This window comes from Leptonotus elevatus, chromosome 10 (genome assembly GCF_054856555.1).
Source record: "Leptonotus elevatus isolate MCC_2025b chromosome 10, RoL_Lele_1.0, whole genome shotgun sequence".
In the NCBI taxonomy this organism is placed as follows: Eukaryota; Metazoa; Chordata; class Actinopteri; order Syngnathiformes; family Syngnathidae; genus Leptonotus; species Leptonotus elevatus.
This window is the reverse complement of record NC_141248.1, coordinates 24,373,490-24,394,197: the sequence shown is the minus strand read 5'-3', so window position 1 is coordinate 24,394,197 and position 20,708 is coordinate 24,373,490. Positions and strand designations below refer to the sequence as shown.

Genomic DNA, 20,708 nt, shown 5'->3' with positions numbered 1-20,708 from the left:
CGCACCCGACCTCCTCCGCCAGGGCGACATCCTGCTGGGCGACAAGGGCGTGCGCGTGATCTCGCCCGACAACCGCGTGCTCAACGGCATCATCCACGTGATCGACGGCTTCCTCTACCCGCCCACCATCGTGCCCATCATGCCGCACAGATGCGATCGCGTCGACAGCAAAATCACGCAAGTGAGCGCGTGCACACGCAAAACAAACGCAAACGGATTCTGTTGGCGTCAACAAAAATAAACCAAAATGTCTTTTTTTTGGTTTCAGGGTCCGTGTGTTCACTGCAGTTACCTGTTCGAGACGTCCTGTCCGGAGGGCAGCACTGAACTGGTGAACATGCGTCCGTCCGTCCGTCCGTCCGTCCGTCTGTCCGTCCGTCCGTCCGTCCGTCCTTGCATCTAACCAACCAAATGCCACGTGTTTCAGAACACCCATCTGATTGGCTGCGAGTACACGCCGTCCCCTCTGCATCGGTCGCTGAGCAAAGGCTGCGCCAAATACTGCAACGTCGTCACGCCGGTCAGACAATCACAAATGTTCTTTTTGCCGTCTGGCCGAATGGCGTGAGAAGATTTGGTGTCAATGTTGCGCTTTGAAAAGGTATTGTGTTCCCCCGTCAGACGGCCGAGTGCTGCAAAGGGTTCTTCGGACCCGACTGCAAGCCGTGCATCGGCGGCTTCCAGCATCCTTGCTACGACAAAGGAACGGTCAGCAGCAACGCAAAGTCGCTATGCTAAGCACAACATTTATTTACTTGATTATCATTATTATTATTTATTTGTATGTCAAATGTTTGTATTTTTATAATACATTTCTGGTTACTGGACGACCGTCTCTACACCTTGAGCCACGCCCGCCAATTCATAATTGTTATAATCTACATATTTCAAATATTTGTGCTTTTTTTTTTTTTGTAGTATCCTTGTAGTAACTTCGTTTTGTATATTTTTGATGATTTTTTTCCCCACTTTTTTTCTGTTATTTATTTTTATTTTCATTATTTCATTTATTGTCTGTATTTTTGTATTTTTAGGCATGAGTCGCATTTTTGGGGTATTTTTTTAAAATTCATTTTAATTAGGGAAGTCGCCCAAGTTGACCACAAAAATAGGTCAACACAAAATATATTAACTTTTTTTAAATACATTTTTGGTGTACTATTTTTGTATTTTAATTAACCTAGTTTTGCTTTACTTTTTATGATTTTTACCCAAAAATTATTTTACGTTTTTTCAATTTAATTCGTTTTCTGTCTTGTTTTTTTTTGTAGTTGCTTTTATTTTTGTTGCACATATTTTATATTGGGCGGCACGGTGGCTGACTGGTTAGCACGTCCGCCTCCCAGTGCAAAGGTTGTGAGATCAAGTCCGGGCTTCGGCCTTCCTGGGTGGAGTTTGCATGTTCTCCCCGTGCTTGCGTGGGTTTTCTCCGGGTACTCCGGTTTCCTCCCACATTCCAAAAACATGCATGGCAGGTGAATTGGACACTCCAAATTGTCCATAGGTGTGATTGTGAGTATGGTTGTTCATCTCTGTGTGCCCTGCGATTGGCTGGCAACCAGTTCAGGGTGTACCCCGCCTACTGCCCAAAGCCAGCTGGGATAGGCTCCAGCAACCCCTGCGACCCTTGTGAGGACAAGCGGTACAGAAAATGGATGGATGGATGGATATTTTATATTAATTTTCTCTACTTTTTTGTACTATAATTATATATTTGCCACTGGTGCCATCACCGTAGCATGTTTTTATTTTCTTCCTTTTTTTTTTACAGTGCTTCGACGGTATCCTGGGCAATGGCTCTTGCAGCTGTCAATCACCCTTTGAAGGCGTGGCCTGCCACATCTGCTCCGACCCATCCAAACACGGCGAGCACTGCGATGAAGGTGACGCGAGCCTCGCGCGTCCAGGGCGGCCGTCCGCCTTGATCGCTGCTTTTCATTGTGTCTTGTTGCGTGCTCGCAGAGTGTCACTGCCTCCACGGCGTGTGCGACAACCGACCGGGCAGCGGCGGCGTGTGTCGGCGCGGCTCGTGCCTGGAGGGTTTCTCCGGGGAGCGTTGCGATAAAGCGGCCACGCCGTGCAACGCCGACGGCCTGATGGAACACTGCCACGTCCACGCCTACTGCACGCACAACGGCCTGCAAAGCACGTAAGACTGTGTGGAGCAAATGCCGCACCACCACCGCAAACCACACGGAGCAGTGTTGAGCTCCTCTGACCGAGTGGGGGGAAAAAAGTAAAAAAAATGTTTTTCTTATTTTGTCAAGATTTAAAAAAAAATTGCAGCTTTCCGAGAATTTTCAGGAAATGTGAATGAATTAGCTATATTAACCGACTTTTTTTCATAAAATGATTACAAAGAAAATTCCCCTGAAATAAATATGACACTTTTTTCAATCTGGAAAATTTCTGATTTTTCTAAGATTAAATATCCCAAAAGTTCAAAGTTGTATATTTGAGGGGAATTTTTTTAAATATATTTTGAAGAATTCAAAAACTGATGATAATAGCCTTATTTCTTATTTTTTAGAATTTTTCCAATAATAATGATACATTTTTTTAATCAAAAGAGTTGTTTTTTATTTGCAAGGAGGACATTTCAAGAGTGGAAAATTTGAGGAGAAATATTATAGGACAAAAATAAAGTTTTGCATTTTTGGCACCAAAATATTTTTTCCTAGAAAAAGACAATAAAATGTTGTTTCACAAATGTCTTCCCTTAAAGGAATAAAGTCTGAAAATGTTTTGTTTTATATAGTAAAGTCGCATTTAGGGAAAAAGTTGTAAATTTAAAAAAAATTGGAAGAAAATATATATTTTTAAAAATTGTCTTTTTCTCATCTAATCTTTGTTTTTCTTTCCTCCAACATGTTTATCTCATAATATTGTATATTTTTCATATCTGACTTGTTTTCTAAAAATGAAGAATTTTAATAATTTTTTAATAATTACAATAAAAAAAAAAGAATTTTCATTTGATCTCATACTCTTCATACCTGACTTGTTTTTGAAACTTTTTTGCTTGAAATGAATACTTATGGGAGTCCTTTTGCTGCCAGGTGTGTTTGTCGGGACGGCTACGACGGCGACGGCCACTCGTGCGCTGCCGTCAACCGATGTCTGAAGAGCAACAGAGGAGGCTGCCACGCCAGCGTAAGATTTGCACATAATCTTCAAAAAGACAAGAACATGCAGCGGTGGGAAGTCACAAAGTGCACAAACCTTCTCTTTGTACTCCTTACTTTGTCAAAATAGGCTTGATACCTTTTTCAACCTTTGCGGTTTTACGACGCTGCATAAAAAAGAAAAAGAAAAAAGATTGAAATGGAAAGAAAGAAAATCAACAAAGATCAAAAGAGTGTGTTTTAGCCATCATAAATAATCAACGTTATTATATGAGTGTTTTTTTTTTTTTGTGTGCACCGCCAGGCCGAGTGCGTGTACCTGTCTCCGGGGAACGTGTCCTGCGTGTGCGTGGAGGGTTGGACGGGTGATGGGCGCGTGTGCGTGGAGGTCAACAACTGCCAGACGGACGCGCGAGGAGGCTGCAGCCCAAACGCAGACTGCAATCACATCGGACCCGGACAGGTTACCTTTCAATATATCGTTGTTCCCATTTTCCAATTTTACCTTATAGGCAACATGTCAATTCTGAATCATTTTAAAGACATATACTGTATATCATATATGCAATTCATTTTCTATATAGAAAAATAAATGATCAGCAATATAACATTTATTTTAATGTTTTTTTATTTAATTGAATAAACAAAATGTATGCAAAACATTTAAACACTGTAAAAAATAATAATTCATATTTACCAATTTTTGCATTTGTCTTCTCACTAATTGAAGATAAAATATGAAAAACTTTATTTGTCATGTTGTTCCCACCTACAATTTAAAAACGTTTTGGTATTTTTCTACATGATGAAATATCAGTTATATTAACATGCAGGTGTGTGCGTGTGTATGCAGAGCGAGTGCGTGTGTAAAACAGGTTACATGGGGAACGGCGTGGATTGTGACCTCGTTAACCCCTGCTTCAACAAAAACGGAGGCTGCCATGACCTGGTAATGGTGCACAAGCACCACACTACTGATTTTGTTTGACACACAGTACAACAAATCTGGACTGGTCACGCCAAGGCCTTTCATTTGTCGTATGACTCCATGGGGTTTGTTACTGATGAAATTTGACCTCCGACCATCTCCTAAAAGCGTGTTTTTGGGCCATTACGTCATCATGAGAGGGTACATTGGCAGCATAGTAACATATCTCAAAAGACATCATCGAAGCCTTTCATATGACATATGACTCCATGGGGTTTGTTACTGATGAAATTTGACCTCCGACCATCTCCTAAAAGCGTGTTTTTGGGCCATTACGTCGTCATGAGAGGGTACATTGGCAGCATAGTAACATATCTCAAAAGACGTCATCGAAGCCTTTCATATGACATGTGACACCGTGGGGTTTGTTGTCATTTTTTTTCCCAGGCAAAGTGCGAGCAGACGGAGGACGGCAACCGCACGTGCACGTGTCCTGACGGCTACGAAGGAGACGGAAACGTCTGCTACGGAACCTTAATGGAGGTCAAAACATGACAGTTGTGCTCATCAATATCTGCGTCCGGCCGTTCATCCATTTCACCTTCGCCGCCGACTTACCGGGCTCAACTTCTCTCCCCGCTGCGTCGTTATGGCAACAAATTGCGCACACACTTCATATTTTAGTTGCGAGTAATTTTACTCCCAAAAAAATAATCGTACACTTGCTTGAGATTTGCAACTGTTTCAAACACGTGTGTGTGTAACTTGTGTGTGTGTTTGTGTAGGAGCTGGACATGAACCTCGTGCTGAACGGCCTGTACGTCATGATCCATGTGTGTAAACACTGTGTCACACTTGCGCGTCTTCGTGGCTAGCATTTGACCTCGCCATTTTGTGTGCGCGCTAATAGCGGTACCCTCAAGCGGCCGAGGACCTCAGCGGCAACCTGACCGTGCTGGTCCCGAACAGAGCCGCTCTGCGGAACATGAGCGACGAAGAGGTCGCGTTCTGGAACACCAGACATCATCTCCCGCACTTGCTGCGGTGGGTCAGCACACGCACACACATTGACACACACAAACTCAGACAAAAACAATACAAGTGAGCAAACACTCACACAAACAAGCACAAAACCACATGACCACAACTTCCTGTGTGACTTCCTGCTTCCAGGTCTCACTTCCTGCCGGGCATTTACTCCATGGAAGACATGGAGGGCATGATTGGCCGCAAGCTGGCCTCCATGAACGAGCCCAGCCAATGGGAGATCACCAACAGCAGCAAGGTAGCATGCTAGCCGTCATCATCATCATCATCATCATCATCATCATCATTAATAATATCAGAATGGTGGCTCACATTTGGAGCGTTGGCTCCGCCTCACATTTGCAGTACACTCGAGTCGTGTGATGTCGTTGCAGGGAATTCTCATCGGCGGCGGCGCCGTGGTCACTCGGAACCAGCCGGCCATCAACGGCTACTTACACGTCATCGACAAGGTGAGCCGCCCCGATCCCGTGCTTTAGGAGAGATTCCACACGCTAACGTGCTAATCTGCTAAAACATAACAACCCGAGTCCAAAAATTTTTGAGGCGGATGTGTACATTGCTAACATGCTAATGCCTCATATGCTAAAATGGCTCATATGCTAAAACTGTACATGCTAACAAGCTAACGTCTCACATGCTCTAACAAAACAACCCGAGTCCAAAAATGTTTGAGGCGAATGTGTACATTGCTAACATGCTAATGGCTCATATACTAAAACTGTACATTCCCAACAAGCTAACGTCTTACATGCTCTAACGAAACAACCTGAGTGTAAAAACGTCTAAGGCGGATGTGTACATGCTAACATGCTAATGCCTCATATGCTAAAATGGCTCATATGCAAAAACTGTACATGCTAACAAGCTAACGTCTCACATGCTCTAACAAAACAACCTGAGTGCAAAAATGTCTGAGGCAGATGTGTAGGACCGAGGTTCTTGGCACTGATGGGTGTTTTTTTTTAGATTTTGTTCCCTTCCCGTTCGGAACTCCCGCCCGAGCCTCCCACCCTGACGGCCTTCCTGGCGTCGTCGCCAAACTTCAGCCTGTTCCGTCAGTACGCTATGGTGGGCGACGTCGCCTCCGCCGCCACACGTCTGTGTATGTCGGTCGTGTGTGATTGTGCGTTTGTTTTCTGCGCCCATGTGTGGACTTGGTGTCGGTTGTGGGCGTCAGACGTACAACCTGTCAGGGGAAGTCGAGAAGACGGAGTTCACGCTTCTGCTGCCCACCGACGACGCCATCCGCCAGTACCTCAGCGACACCAACTGCACCCATCTGGTCGGTGGCCCGCCCTCTTCGCACGTTACACAAACTCTAAAGTGCTAACGCGCTAGCATCCGCAGGACTCGGACGTGTTCAAGTATCACGTGATTCCCTCCCAGCTGCTCTTCCCCGACCGTCTGTATGACGGTTTGCTCAAGAGCACCCTGCTGGGCAACGACTACCAGGTCCAGTTCCACCTGGACTCCAACAACAAGGTAACAAAAAAAAAACCTTGGGCGAGTTCCTCGGAACTTTCCCGTTGTTCTTACCCCGGGTCGCCCTTTTCCACTTGAGACGTTGGCGAACGACGTCCCGCTGGACGGCGCCTTCACCGAGACGCAGTACGGCATCGTTATGGTCCTCCCGCGCATCCTCTCAGTGCGCCGCAACCGATGCAGCCAGGAGATCACCGTGCAAGTCAACGTAAGCGAGCACGCGTGTGCTAACATTGGACCTTATCAGAGATGGGCAATTTCACACGAGCGTAGATTCAATGCTAACATGCTAACATATACGGCCCAGTAGATTCGCATGCTACCTGTGCATTACGATGCTAGTTTTAGCTTATGACAATGTTTTCTCTCTGTGCTGCCGCATTTCATTAGGGCCGGTGTTCCCCGTGCGACGGAACACCTCGCTGCCTCAACCGATACAAGCCGGTGAGTCTGTCAATAACATTGATCAGAATCACAATCTTTATTAGCCAAGTATGTAAAAAGACACAAGGATTTTTTTTCCCGGTTGTATGAAACATGCTAGTATTGCATTAGCAAGCAACATTAAAACAAAAAGAACATTTGCCCACCTGTATTTTCTGTCCCTCAGATCGTAATGCAGTTCCCGGAGAACATGAAGCCCAACTGTCGATACAGGAAGCGCGTTGGAAACCGGAGGAAGTCCGTGATAGGCTGCGTGATCAAATGTCTGCAGGTCGCCAAGGTAGCCGCACCTTTGAAATGCTCTCAGCTAGCATGCTAACCACCTGAGTTGGGATCCCAAATGTCAATTTCTGGAGCATCTTGAAGGATGAGGCATATGCTATCAGATGGTATGCTAAGATAGCAACCCGAGCACAAAGTAACGCTACGGTACATTAACATGCTAACATGCTAACACATAGCGAAGTAGCAACCTGAATATAGAAACCAAAAAGGTAGCTCGACATCATGACAGCCATCGTTTCAACATGTTAGCATTTGATGGCTAACGCTTTGACGTCACGCCTCCCGACGTGTCCCCCCCTGCAGCATCAGTCATGTTGCCGTGGTTACTACGGCCACGAGTGCTTCAAATGCCCCGGGGACGTGGGCAAATGGTGCTCCAATCACGGCCAGTGTCAGGACGGTCTCCTTGGCAACGGGGAGTGCCGCTGCTACGAGGGTTTCCATGGCACCGCCTGCGAGGACTGCGAGCCGGGACGTTACGGCGTCAACTGCACTTCCAGTGAGGCACACGCACACACTTGCATGCACACTGTTCCAAAAATATACGCACACAAGTGTCAAATATGTTAAATACGTGTGTGTGTGTGTGTGTGTGTGTGTGTCCATCTTCATGTGTGTATCACAGAGTGTGCGTGCGACCACGGGAAGTGTGACGACGGTCTGTCAGGTAGCGGCAGGTGCGAGTGTCACAAAGGTTGGAAGGGAGCCTCGTGCTCCATCGGTAAGACATGCACACACGTGCGCACGCGCACACACACACGCTAACTCAGAGTGTGTAACATCCCATCATCGAGCCGTGTGTGTGTGTGTGTGTGTGTGGCAGAGATCAAGGACGACGCCTGCGGTGGAGTGTGTGACGAGAACGCCAAGTAGGTTTATTGACGTGTGTGTGTGTGTGTGTTGGCCGCCATTTTGTTTTGGATATTTCCGGCGGTCAATCGGCTCTCATTGATCGGCCATTTTTGTGCCGAAAAAGGAGCAAGCTGGTCAAAGTTGCTGCGTTCGAGGAGGGTGGGAAGTTGGGCTTTTCTGACTTCGTACATCCCCTTGAGAAGTCGGGAAAAAAGGACTGCGAGCGGTTTAAATCTGACGACACTCGACGATGCAAACCTCATGGAGACAACAACCGTCAATGACAAAACATAATTTACACAATTATAAACATAAGGGTCCATTTATTTTTTATAACCATCATTTCGTCATTCAAAAAAAAGTAACTTTACGTAACCAAACGTGATTTTGACTGACCGTGCCAAACAAACAATTTATCGTAATCAGCCATCTTTGTTGTCGCTTTGAGGTCAGAACTGGGCGATTCCAAGTGCCATATGTCCGATTTCCCACCCTCCTTGAATGCAGCATAAGTCTAATTGTTTGAAAACGGGATAGCACGGTGGACCAGCGGGTCGGCCCGTCCGCCTCACAGTTCTGAGGTCGGGGGGTTTAAAAGTGGCCTCAGGCCTTCTTGTGCGGAGTTTGCAATGTTGGCCCGAATACCCGCACAAAAGCCGCGCATGTGCCCTGGGATCGGCTCCATACGGATGAGCGTGTTTCCAAATGATGCGGTCGTTGCAGCTGCATCACGGGGCCGCAGGGGAGCGCCGCCGCCTGCGTGTGCGTCGCCGGCTACAAAGGCAACGGCACCGTATGCAAAGGTACTGAACGCGTTCTTCTTCTACAACTTCTTCTACTTCTACAGTACACTATAAAAAATAAAGTAACGTTTTTTTCCACTTCAAACATTTGAAGTGAATTTTACAAGGAGAGTTGTGAGCATATTTTTGATTTGATTTTTTTTTAAACTACTCATTGGTTGAGAAACGAACCTACAACCTTCAGGTTGAGTGACGGCCGCTCTACCACCTGAGCCATGCCGCTCCTGCTGTGTGTTAGTATATTGGCGGAATCCTTGTAACTCCGAGAGACCCGTTTTTGGTCTCATTTTGGACACGCCAGCAATAATGACAAACAGCCAGATGATTAAAAAAAAAGATTTTTTTTTTTACAGTGTACCTACTTCTTGTACTTCCTCTCGTTTTTCTACTTCTACTGAGACTTCTACTTGTTTTACTGTTACGACTTCATCTTCTACTCACAACACCTTTACTTCCTCTACAATTTCTCCTCCTTCTTCTCCCCGCACCGCGTGTCCTTCTCTTGATGAGTGTGCGTGTCCCTCAGGGGTGGACCTGTGCAGCCTGTCCAACGGCGGCTGCTCGCCATTTGCCACCTGCGGCAAAGTGTCGGCGGGCGTGCGCACCTGCACCTGCAACGCGGGCTACACGGGCGACGGCGTGGTCTGCCTGGGCAAGTGATGTCATCGTTAGACATGCAATACACGCTGCGTGTACAGCGCTCGCAAAAAAAGTTTCCTTCGTGGTGACATTTTGTGGATGAACCTCAAAATCTTTACAGGTCAACTTCATTTGACCTTGTGTAACCTTTTTTTAGAGATGGATGGCTGCCTGGTCAACAACGGAGGATGCCACAAGTCGGCCGGCTGCATCAGGACGGGACCCGACACCGTAAGGCCGCGTCTCATTTTGATGATGATGTCACGTCTTGGTGGGACGCGTTTGTCAATTTTAAGAATCGGCCAATCACAGGCTGGACAGCGGATGGAATGCCCTTTTGACCTTTAGAGACTCACTTGTCTAACCTGGATGTTTTAAAAAAAAAATAGTTTTGACACCCTGAGATATAAGTGACCCGAGGTATATTTTTCCAGATGGGACAATTTGACTTGTGAGCTTAAATTTTAAGATACAAGCACTGTATGGTGGCAATTGAGCAAATAATTAGTAGATATTCTTAAAAAAAAAAAAGAAAGACTGAAGGTTACTGTCAAAAACCGCATAGCTTCTGCCATCTTAATGCTAACATAGGTACATGGGCTAACAATTAGCATCTATGTGTCGCCGTTGTTTTGCTTTAAGCAATGAATATCTGAACACAAACAGCAACACATGTATACTCACAGGCATATATTATTTATCCTCTGCGGCGAATAACTCATTTTTGATGTAAAAAAAAAAAAGAGCTAAGAGCCCAGTACGGTATGTCGCTTACACTGCCCCCAGGTGGCCAAGGTGTGCACATCAGAACGAGGAGTTGAATTCTTTACATGATGTCGGATGATGTCATCACTCGCGTGACATTTTCTGCGTGGGCTTCCCCAGGTGGCGTGCAGGTGCCAGGTGGGCTTCCAAGGGAACGGCAGGTTCTGTTTCCCGAGCAACCCTTGCAGAATCGTAAGTCTGCCGCACGCGTCGCTTTACGTTCGCGCGCACACTTTTTCCGTTGGCTTGATGAAACGTGTGTGTGCAGAAAAACGGCGGTTGCAGCAAATACGCCCGCTGTGAGTATTTGGGTCTGGGCCAGAGGAACTGCACCTGCCTCCGAGACCACGTGGGCGACGGCATCGATTGCCGCGGCAACACCAACGCGGTGAGTCACATGACCCCGAGGCCCCCCCCCAAAGTGAACCTCGCCACCGTCACGACAACGTTATCTCTGTCTTTTTTCACACAGGAAGTGTTCCGAAACGCCGAGAACGCGTTGTTCCGTTACATGCTCGCCGTGAGTTGAACAAATGCACGTTGTTGCCTTCGCACAACAAACAAGTTCACCAACTTTTTATTTCTTTGTTGTTTTGTCCAGAAGTCGGACGCTCGGAGTCTTTACGGCGACGGGCCGTTCACCGTCTTCGTCCCCGTTGACGACAACGGCACCTATTCCGTTGTGCGTAATATCAGCCGCCATCTTTATTTTGTCCTTTCTCGTAGTTGCTAATCGTCTGCAGCTAAGCTTACCTGTGGTTCGCACTAAGGCTGAACAATTCGTGGAATTCAAATCGCCATTGGGATTATAATAATTGTTTATTTCATTTTGAGTTTTTTTATTTAATTTTTGTTTGAAAAAGTTTTCGGAGTGGGTTTGTTATATATATTTTTTTAATTAGTTTCAGTTTAAAATAGTCTTGTTTTTATTCGTTTAACGTTTTTCCCCAAAATGTCTTTACAGTACGTAGCCTTTTTATTTAGCTTAGCTCTTCACAATGGGTTCTCCTGAAAGCTTCTGGCCAATAGTTTTCAGACTGGATTCGGGTTTGAATTTCCCGCGCTCTGTCTGTGGATGTGATGTAATCATGTGCGCGTTGTGTATGTGCAGGTTCATTTTTTTGTCACCAGGCGACGGTAGCGATTTGAAATTGAATATTCTACATTCGGTAACTTTAAACATGAGTTTTTTTTGTATTTTTGTGTGTGCAAGATTGACCAAAAAACACATGGTGTAAGTATTGTTTAGTAAAAAAAAAGAAAAAAAGTATTTTAAAAACAACCATCCACTAATCAATCTTATTTGGTAGAATTTTGTGAAGTTGTTGTACTTAAGGCTTAATTTAATTTTATTTTTTTAAGTTTAGTAAGTTAACAACTCTAATTTCTTTTAGCGTAAGCCTAACCTATAATTTATAATGAATCAGATATTATTTCTTATAATACAGATTCATTTATTGTTTGTGTGTTTTTTTTTTAAAGAGGGCCTTGAAGGAATAATCGCACATTAAATCGCAATATTGAGGGGGAGAAAAAAATCGCATTGAGTTTTTCAAAATTGTTCAGCCCCAGTTAGCACCCAGGTCGCTAGGTAGCTAAGCTAACTTAGCAGTCACTCACTCGCTGCTTGTGTAAAGTTCGCACAAGATGGAAGTCAAAGTATTTTTGTTGACAAAAAGCTGCTGAAATTTGATGACCTTTCGGGTGAAGGAAGTTCATTTGAACTTCTTATATTTCTGCTGCGTGTGTTTGTTTTCTCTCTGTGTGTGTTTGTGCGGTTGTTTGTGTTTTGTGTGTCGTGCGCGTGCAGGTTAATGAATGGAAGCTGTCGGGACGTCTGAATGATCTTGTGCGCTACCACGTCGTCGCCTGCGAGAAGTTGACCGTGAACGACCTCCAAAGCACCCCGCAGGCCGTCTCCACGTCCGGACACGCGCTGAAATTCACTCTGCAGCAGGTCTCTCTCCATCAAACACGCGCGCGCGCACACTCGGGACGTAACTTCGGGCAGGCAAGCGGAAACTGAATCTTGAGCTGATCACGGAGGAGTTTCTTTCTGATCAAACAAGCCTGCATTGACTTTCAATGTCGCGGCGTCTGGAGGCATAATTGCATTCATATTTAGTCCTGTTGAATTATTAACATTGTTTTTCAGTTTCAATTTATATTTTAGCCGTTTTGGATTTAGTTATAGCTGTGTAGCTCAATGAATAGTATTGTCTATTGTATTCTTATCTGTCTCTCTCGTCTGAGAAAAGAAGGGCAACAAGTTTCTTTTCCACTATTATCTAAGAGGGAGTAGAGTTTGTACCAGTCTCAGTCGGTCGAGTCCAAGGACAGGCTGATTTATTATTGTTTAGGTCTAATTTGATTTGTATGCCTGGGAACTTCTGCCTTTTTGTGCTCATGGGAGGGGAGGGACTTTTCAATAAAAAACGGTGTGCAGGAGAAGGAGGGACACACAATCTGAACGGAACACGGTTTGAGTGTCTTCATTTTGTGTGATCAGAAGCTTCTGATATAACGATACCTTTGCAAAGGGACTTCTTCACCAGAATCTCACCGTTCAGTTAATTGAACACGCAAAGAGTAGAATACAAATATTGTCTACTCTAACAGTCCGAACGCTGAAATCGACTGGCTGCTGATTCCAAACCGGCGTCCAGCTCACATTGTGCGCATAATTTAGCGTGTTTGTGTGTGCGCGCGTGTGTGTGTGTCCGTCAGGGCTCGGTGTGGATCAACAACGCGTCTCGGATCGTCAAGAGCGACTACCTCACGTCCAACGGCGTCATCCACCACCTCAGCAGCATGCTCGCGCCGTACCAGCTCAAGAGCAAACAACGCGTCCCCAAGGTGGCGCGACCCGACATCGCTAATGAAAAGCCCACCCAGAATTCATTCCCTAGATATCTAGCTTCACTTCCATGTACTAGTATGCCCTTCGTCTTCACTACTAAGACAATTTAAGCACACTAGTGGAATGACTTGGTCTTACTCGTGATATTATAAGTGCCACGTTTTGGTCTATTAGGACACAATTTAACCTTGATAACAACTACGAGATGGCAATTACATGCTACTAGCGCCACTAATGGCATTATACAATTCTACTGGCCAACATGTAGAGGTGGCAAATCCAGGTCCAGAAAGTAAAAAGCCTGCCACAGTTTGGCTTTAGCCTCAGGTGCTAGTTAGCTAGCTCCCTAGCTAGCTCCCAAGGTGCTCGTTTACCTGCTTGGGAGCGAGCGAGCTAGCTAGCAAGCTAGCACTAGGGGCTAAAGCCAAACTGTGGCAGGGTGATTCGCCACCTCTGCTGTAGAAGTCAACTAGTGCAGTTTTGCCTCGCTAGTAACGTGTCATTGTCTTAGTAAGCCAAATCTGTCCTGTAGTGTGAAAAAATGTCATACAGAAGGAGGGGGGGGGGGTTGATGGGGGGGCAATAGTCGTTGAGCTGCCAAACCATAAAAACATTTTTAATCAGATTAATCACATCTTAGAATTTTGATTAATTATAATTAATCACTTAATTAACATGGCCATTTTTTTGCCCACCAAATTTGAAAAGCATCTTTTATATGTTAATTCTTCTAACGTTTGATGTAATGAGGATGTTGTCAAAAAATTTTGATCCACTGCACACGCTCATCCTCCTCTTTTTCTAATCAGTTAATTACTTGCATCATTTAAAATGGGGGGGGGGGAAAGACCCCAGTAGTTCGACATGAACAAATATTCTGAATGTTATACGCAAACATTTATTAATTAATGACGTAGTTATGTTTATTGCTCAAACGCAACCTGTGCGACCTTTAACATCACATAACATGATTAATGTGATATTTTTTGTGTGATTAATCAGTGAGTTAACGCTTTAACTCTGACAGCACTTTAAAATATTTTACTTGTGAAAATAGATCGTACGATTGCATGGACTTGAGGATGGAAATGGAATAAATGCTCAAGCGGCTTTCGAAACCAACGCCAGCCGACATTTCAAGCAAACAAGCCTGACCTCTTTTTTTCTTTTGTTCTTTTCTTTCTTTCTTTCTTTTTGTCCTTCCAGATGAACTTCACTGCGGCCGCTCAATTTTACGGCTACAGCAGCTTCTACCAGTTAGTCGAGGTAAACCCGCGATGACGTCATTCGCCATATCAGCCGCGTGCCATCCGTCGCGTTATCCGCCATTCATCCGTCCGTTCGTTGACGTGTTTCCGGTGGGTGCAGCGCGCCGGCCTGCTTCCGGTGCTGCAGTCGTCCATCCACCGGCCCGTCACCATGTTCTGGCCCAGCGAGCGGGCCCTCAGCTCGCTGCCCCCCGAAAGGCAGCGCTGGCTCTCCAGTCCCGACCACCAGGAGGAGCTGGCCGCCACCGTCAAAGCGCACGTCATACGCAGCGCCAGGGTAACGCGGCTCCTCCGTGCCCCCCCCCGCTAAAATGGCCGCTCGGTCGCCGTAACCCATTTGTGTGTGCGTAGGTTCTGAGTGTCAGTCAGCCGAGTAAATACTCGTCCTTCCGCACCATGCACGGATCAAGAATCAAGTATAGCTGTGACAAAACCCTGGTGGTGAGAAAACACACACGCAGTGTTGCTATGGTAACAATTGTTGTCTGGCATCGCCATGGTGATGATATTTTGCAAGGGGATCTTAATCATGGCAATCTGCCCTTCCATTCTTCTGAGCCACAATTAAAACCATTTCGAGGGCAAAAACGCCTCGCGAGTGTGATGTCGTTGCTTAGGTTGTGCGATTTGTGCTGACGCAGGGCGACATATTGATCAACGAAAACGCAGCCAAGGTGGTGGAGCGCTACATGAGCTTCGACGAGGGCGTGGCCTACGGCATCGACCAGCTGCTGGAGCCGCCGGGCTTGGGGGCGCACTGCGACAGCATCGAGAACCGGACCACCTCTGTCAGTACCGCAAACTCAACAGCATGGTCTTGTCCGCAGGTGGCAAAATTGCTGGCGTTTTCTACGTCCGCAGCGTCAAAGCTGCTCGCCAGATTTCCCAGCCTCGAGTGTCTGAAAACCACGCCCCTCGCTAATGCACGCGCGAGCCCAAATCTCAAACACAATTGTCACTCAAAAGGCTTATCTATACTATAGTGTCAACAAAATAGCGCTAACGATACTAAGCTCGCGTCCTAACTGTAAAAGCTAACGTTAGCCATGACTGCTACTTTGCTAGCTAGTTTTCAATCAATCAATCAAATCTTTATTTCTACAGCACCTTTCGTACTTTAAAAGCAACACAAGGTGCTTCACATAAAAAAAAGAAAGATTAAACACAACAAAAACAAGCGTCAACAAATTAGCCCTTACAATATCAAGCTAGCATCCTAACTGTAAAAGCTAACATTAGCCATGACTGCTACTTTGCTAGCTAGTTTTCAATCAATCAATCAAATCTTTATTTCTACAGCACCTTTCGTACTTTAAAAGCAACACAAGGTGCTTCACATAAAAAAAGAAAGATTAAACACAACAAAAACGAGCGTCAACAAATTAGCCCTTACAATATTAAGCGAGCATCCTAACTGTAAAAGCTAACGTTAGCCAAGACTGCTACTTTGCTAGCTAGTTTTCAATCAATCAATCAAATCTTTATTTCTACAGCACCTTTCGTACTTTAAAAGCAACACAAGGTGCTTCACATAAAAAAAAGAAAGATTAAACACAACAAAAACAAGCGTCAACAAATTAGCCCTTACAATATTAAGCGAGCATCCTAACTGTAAAAGCTAACGTTAGCCACAACTGCTACTTTGCTAGCTAGTTTTGTAAGAAATGAGTAACTACAGATATCTGAATGAATCAAGTAGTAGAGTGACCATATTCCCATTTCCCCCAAAAAGAAGAACACTCGCCCCGGCCTTGAAATTGTGGTACCGGTCGCAGTTACACAGTGCACTTCACCTCCTATTAGTCATGCCATTCCAACCGGACATTTTCATGAATTTATAAAACGCCCGAACAGGACGTAAGAAAATGGTTTGTCCTCGAAAAAGTGGACACATTTGGTCACCCTACCCTAAGGAAAGGCAAAAAGTCATACAAGAAATAAATGCAGTACTCAAGTAAAGTACAGCCACCAGAGAAATCGACATTTGCACTTCATGATGCCATTGATGGTAAAAATTGCTTACTTGTTTAATTAAGTGAAGGAGTTGAATCAGAACTAATATATATATATATATATATATATATATATATACACACACACAGATCCAGTGTGGTCTGAATGTCCATAATAAGGTGCATTACTGTTTTGTTTTTTTAAAGGATATTTAAAATGAATTAAAGGTGGTAATAAAATGAATGAATGAAAAACATCAAAAGTACAGTACAAGTCGTGTGTGAGTACTTTTTGCCACTTGAGATTCATCGGCGTCAAAGCCCTCACTTGTGCGTATATCCGTGTGGCAATAGGGTCGCTGCGGCCGCTGTCTGTTCCCCCCGCCCTGCCCCATCCGACACCAGGACACGGTAAACACCCCCGAGCCCTCGCTTTGAACCGCCAATCCACAGAAATGACGGACGTGACGCGTGTCTCGTTCCAGGGCCGCGTGGAGAGCTGCTTTCGAAGGCACAGCAAGTACTCGCAGGTCTTCATGCGCCTGTCTGACAACCCGCTCAGCCCGCTTCGGTCCTTCGGCTGCAAGCGAGTGTGCCGCTTCCCGGGCTGGATCCAGAAATGTTGCAAAAACCACTACGGCAGGGACTGTCAGGGTGAGCTGAGCAGGGCTGGCCAAGATTTTAGTTGCATTCAAGTTCGAATGTCACAGGCGAGCTGCCAACGTGTGAAGTTCAGATGTTTTAGTAGGCTTTTTTTGTGTGTTTTGTTTAGTTTTCTAACTGAAGGTTTTGTGCTCTAACATTGAGAGCTGTTTGGAACCGTTCATAATTCCCTCCATCTTGATTAAGGCCCCAGTATCAGCTGAAGAAATGTGTAAAAAAATGTCAAGAAGAGCCTACTAGAACATCTGAACTTCATTTGGTATTCACCAGAGGCACTTTCAATGTTGGCAGGTGTGTTCTGACTGCCATTTCACATGAGTTTGAAAGTGATTGGTCTACTAGTGAACACAGCCACATGCTCGGTTAAAAGAGGGTGTGCACACTTACGCAAACGCATCCCAGTTATTTGTTTTCATTTCCCCTCTCCCCCCAAATTTTACAAATAAATTGTTCAGGTTATTAGTCTCTTTAATGGAGTTAAAAGTTTTGAAATAAATAATTGTTGTCTTTTCTTTTTATTTTATTACAAAACCCTGGCATTTCAACAGGGGTGTGCACACTTTTGATCGCCACTCTATGCTGAAATAATGGACGCGCTTTCTCTCTCTCTCTGCAGTTTGTCCAGGCGGCGTAGAGTCACCGTGCGGCGGCCACGGCGAGTGCGTTGACGGCTTGCTCGGGACGGGAAAGTGCAATTGTCCCGCCGGCTTCCAAGGCGACGCGTGCGAGATGTGCACGCCGGGATTTTACGGCGCCAACTGCACAGGTTTGATCTTCGGCATCACCTTTCATTCCGTTATAGATCAATTAAAGATTAAAAGAAAAATACATTTTGTTATGTGGTAGTACTTTTCATATCGGTTTTTTTTTCCGTCCCGTTTTATGTATTTTTTATTACAAATATATATATATATATGTTTGAGCAGCACTGCATATATATTAGGGTTGTTAAAATGAGTGCGTTAATTTAAAGTTGCTTGAACACCACAAATTTTTTTCCCGCGATTAATAAGCGCCCCGTACTTGTAAAGGCCGTACTGGGGGAATTCCAGTCCCAACGCAGCAAACATGTCCACGTCAAGTTGTAGTTTACAATGTGGCAGAAAAATGACCAACACAAATCAATATCACACTCGTTTTTTTACTGTACATCTTTTTGATTTGAACTAAATTTTATGAATTATTATGAAATGATGCAGATATATTTCTATTAGTTGAAAAAAAAAAGATCCCCACTTTTATGTTAACAAGAGTATGAAAACAATTTTATCGTACATTTAGAACAGATATAACATTTACGATTAATCGTGAGTTAACTATTGAAGCCATGCGATTAATTAATCGCCTGACGCCCCTAATATATACACAAGCTGCGAAAGATCACTTTGTGTGTACGTGTGTGTGTGCGCGTGTGTGTGCGCGCGTGTGTGTGCGCGTGTGCACCTGGAGCAGCGTGCGAGTGCGGTAAGCAGGGAAGGTGCGACGAGGGCATGGACGGATCCGGCCAGTGCGTGTGTCGGCCAGGTTGGAAGGGCGACCGCTGTCAGATCGACTTGGGTGAGTGACGCAGCCGTTTGCCACCAGGTGGTGCTGTCGTTGACTCTTTCCTCTATTTTACATTGAATACAGAGCAACCATTCAGTTGTGTGTGTGTGTGTGTGCAGGTTCCATCCCCGAGGAGTGCCACCCGTGTCACGCTCAAGCCGATTGTTTGCCAGTGGTGGGCTGTCAGTGTAAAACTGGTTTTCAGGGCAACGGCACGTTCTGCGCTCCTGAGCCACGTGAGTTTCAACATCAACAGCTTTTTTTTTTTCCTGCTTTTTTTCTATTCAATTGTTTCGTTCACGATGGCACGGTGGGGAAGTGTTCAGCGTGTCCGCCTCGCAGTTCTGAGGTCGGGAGTTTGATGAGATTGTGCATCAGTGGCAGGAAACAGTTTGACAAATAGAAATGTCCACAGCAATCAATGAAACAATACGTTTTTAAATGTTTGTATTTCATAATATTTGTATTTTTAATTAAGTAACTTTAACTGTATTGATAAATACTACGGGAGTTTTTTTTTGCATTCACTTGGGAAAAAAAACCTCCTGTTTTTCTGACTCATTTTTGGGGGGAGTATTTTTCTTTTAATTTTCAGTTTTTTTAAATATTTTTTCTGTCATTAAAAAATATTCGGAAAAACGGGGGGGAAAATTACTCCAAAAAAAGGAGGAAAAATTACTCCAAAAAACGCGGGAAAAAATATTCAGAAAAACAGAAAAAAATACTATTTTATAAAACGGGGAAATTACTCATAAAAACAGACCCCCAAAAAAAATCCGAAATAAGGAGGGAAAATTACGAAAAAAACCGCGGAAAAAAATATTCAGTAAAACAGAAAATAACTATTTTATAAAACATTGGAAAATTACTCAGAAAAACAGACAAAAATATATTCAGAAAATACTCAAAGAAACAAAGCTCCCCCCAAAAATGACTTCTTTTTCTTTTTCAAGTGAATGCAATACGCGTCCGTAAAATACTTCCTATCATGAGCATTTCACGCATTTCCTGCTCTTGCCTTAATTTTAGCTCAATCTTAGATTTACCATGCGGGCTTTTTCCAAATCTTTATCACATGATGCATGTGTTTGTACTTTGCTGACTTCCATGTGAAAGGCACAAATTGTCATAAAATATAGTATAATATATAATATATATATAATGTATATATAATAAATAGTGAATGGAACTGCTGCTCGGGTTGTGAGTGAGGAAAAAAATCCCATCTTGAGTCCAAATGGTGCTCCACTTTTTCCGCTTCATTTCACGGCACCGGTGGCGTCGCCGTGGGGGAGGGGTGAACGTCTAATTTAGGACGATCTCGCGTTAATGGCCTCTGGTGTGGTAGTTCGATGTCAGTGGTGTAGTACTGCTTAGAAGCTGCAGAGGCAGTAGTGAGTCGCTGCAACGAGCATCAGCTCAATCAATCATTTAGACTTTTCGGTAAGACGAAACAACGTTCATTCAGATCGATGGAAAAACTGATATAATGAAAATAATTCATCTTAAAACCAACTGAAGATTCTCCAGAGAAATAAGTGACAATGCAAGCACGACAGCTAAATTGGCCCAATCTGCGTTTTTCTGACCCAACTTGATGAGTACTAAGAGTAAGACTAATTCTGCCTAGCAACAAGAGACCATGCAAACGTAACAAAAATCACCATTACGTATTTAAAATGTCTTTTTTCTTCTTTCAACTCTCCTTGTCCTTTCTGTGTGGCAAGAAAAGCAAAAGTCCAGATGGCATTTTAATTCAGCTTTGTAATTCGTCGTCACGCCACGGTGGTCATGAGTTGCTAGGCAGAATTCGGTGAAGTCCCTGGAAAGATGTTTGAGCATTTATCCAATATCCTTGATATCCAGCTTTAGTTCCATGTACTAGTATGCTCTTTGTGCTCTCTAATAGGACAACTACATATTACTAGTGAGGCCAAACCATGCGTTTGTTGATGATGATGCTACTAGTAACTTTAAGTACATTTTTATTACATTTAAAATTAGATTTGCCTAACTAGTATTTGTATTCATTTTCATTGTAGTATAC

General features: G+C 44.4%; 1 protein-coding gene and 1 long non-coding RNA gene across 2 annotated transcripts in view; one reads left to right on the top strand and one right to left on the bottom strand.

Annotated features, from left to right (window-relative positions):
* Positions 1-20,708, top strand: part of stab1 (stabilin 1) — a 38,222-nt gene that overhangs the window by 9,734 nt on the left and 7,780 nt on the right. Inside the window, exons 17-57 of the mRNA XM_086086947.1 lie at positions 23-181; positions 269-331; positions 428-520; positions 622-708; positions 1,772-1,883; positions 1,963-2,149; positions 3,060-3,153; positions 3,430-3,588; positions 3,979-4,074; positions 4,501-4,596; positions 4,839-4,886; positions 4,964-5,097; positions 5,227-5,338; positions 5,475-5,552; positions 6,070-6,171; positions 6,281-6,385; positions 6,451-6,585; positions 6,665-6,793; positions 6,976-7,029; positions 7,196-7,309; positions 7,618-7,813; positions 7,940-8,035; positions 8,138-8,183; positions 8,890-8,969; positions 9,496-9,621; positions 9,766-9,839; positions 10,494-10,565; positions 10,642-10,761; positions 10,846-10,893; positions 10,975-11,055; positions 12,184-12,330; positions 13,101-13,229; positions 14,440-14,499; positions 14,602-14,778; positions 14,853-14,942; positions 15,143-15,289; positions 16,808-16,864; positions 16,939-17,107; positions 17,733-17,882; positions 18,569-18,673; positions 18,781-18,897. Coding sequence (XP_085943073.1) covers positions 23-181; positions 269-331; positions 428-520; positions 622-708; positions 1,772-1,883; positions 1,963-2,149; positions 3,060-3,153; positions 3,430-3,588; positions 3,979-4,074; positions 4,501-4,596; positions 4,839-4,886; positions 4,964-5,097; positions 5,227-5,338; positions 5,475-5,552; positions 6,070-6,171; positions 6,281-6,385; positions 6,451-6,585; positions 6,665-6,793; positions 6,976-7,029; positions 7,196-7,309; positions 7,618-7,813; positions 7,940-8,035; positions 8,138-8,183; positions 8,890-8,969; positions 9,496-9,621; positions 9,766-9,839; positions 10,494-10,565; positions 10,642-10,761; positions 10,846-10,893; positions 10,975-11,055; positions 12,184-12,330; positions 13,101-13,229; positions 14,440-14,499; positions 14,602-14,778; positions 14,853-14,942; positions 15,143-15,289; positions 16,808-16,864; positions 16,939-17,107; positions 17,733-17,882; positions 18,569-18,673; positions 18,781-18,897 — 4,444 coding nt within the window. The remainder of the gene's footprint in view (positions 1-22; positions 182-268; positions 332-427; positions 521-621; positions 709-1,771; positions 1,884-1,962; positions 2,150-3,059; positions 3,154-3,429; positions 3,589-3,978; positions 4,075-4,500; positions 4,597-4,838; positions 4,887-4,963; positions 5,098-5,226; positions 5,339-5,474; positions 5,553-6,069; positions 6,172-6,280; positions 6,386-6,450; positions 6,586-6,664; positions 6,794-6,975; positions 7,030-7,195; positions 7,310-7,617; positions 7,814-7,939; positions 8,036-8,137; positions 8,184-8,889; positions 8,970-9,495; positions 9,622-9,765; positions 9,840-10,493; positions 10,566-10,641; positions 10,762-10,845; positions 10,894-10,974; positions 11,056-12,183; positions 12,331-13,100; positions 13,230-14,439; positions 14,500-14,601; positions 14,779-14,852; positions 14,943-15,142; positions 15,290-16,807; positions 16,865-16,938; positions 17,108-17,732; positions 17,883-18,568; positions 18,674-18,780; positions 18,898-20,708) is intronic.
* Positions 3,200-7,506, bottom strand: LOC147167733 (uncharacterized). Its single transcript, XR_015096280.1, has 3 exons — positions 7,176-7,506; positions 3,445-3,563; positions 3,200-3,292 (listed from the first exon to the last, which is right to left on the bottom strand). It is a non-coding gene; the product is annotated as an uncharacterized LOC147167733 (long non-coding RNA).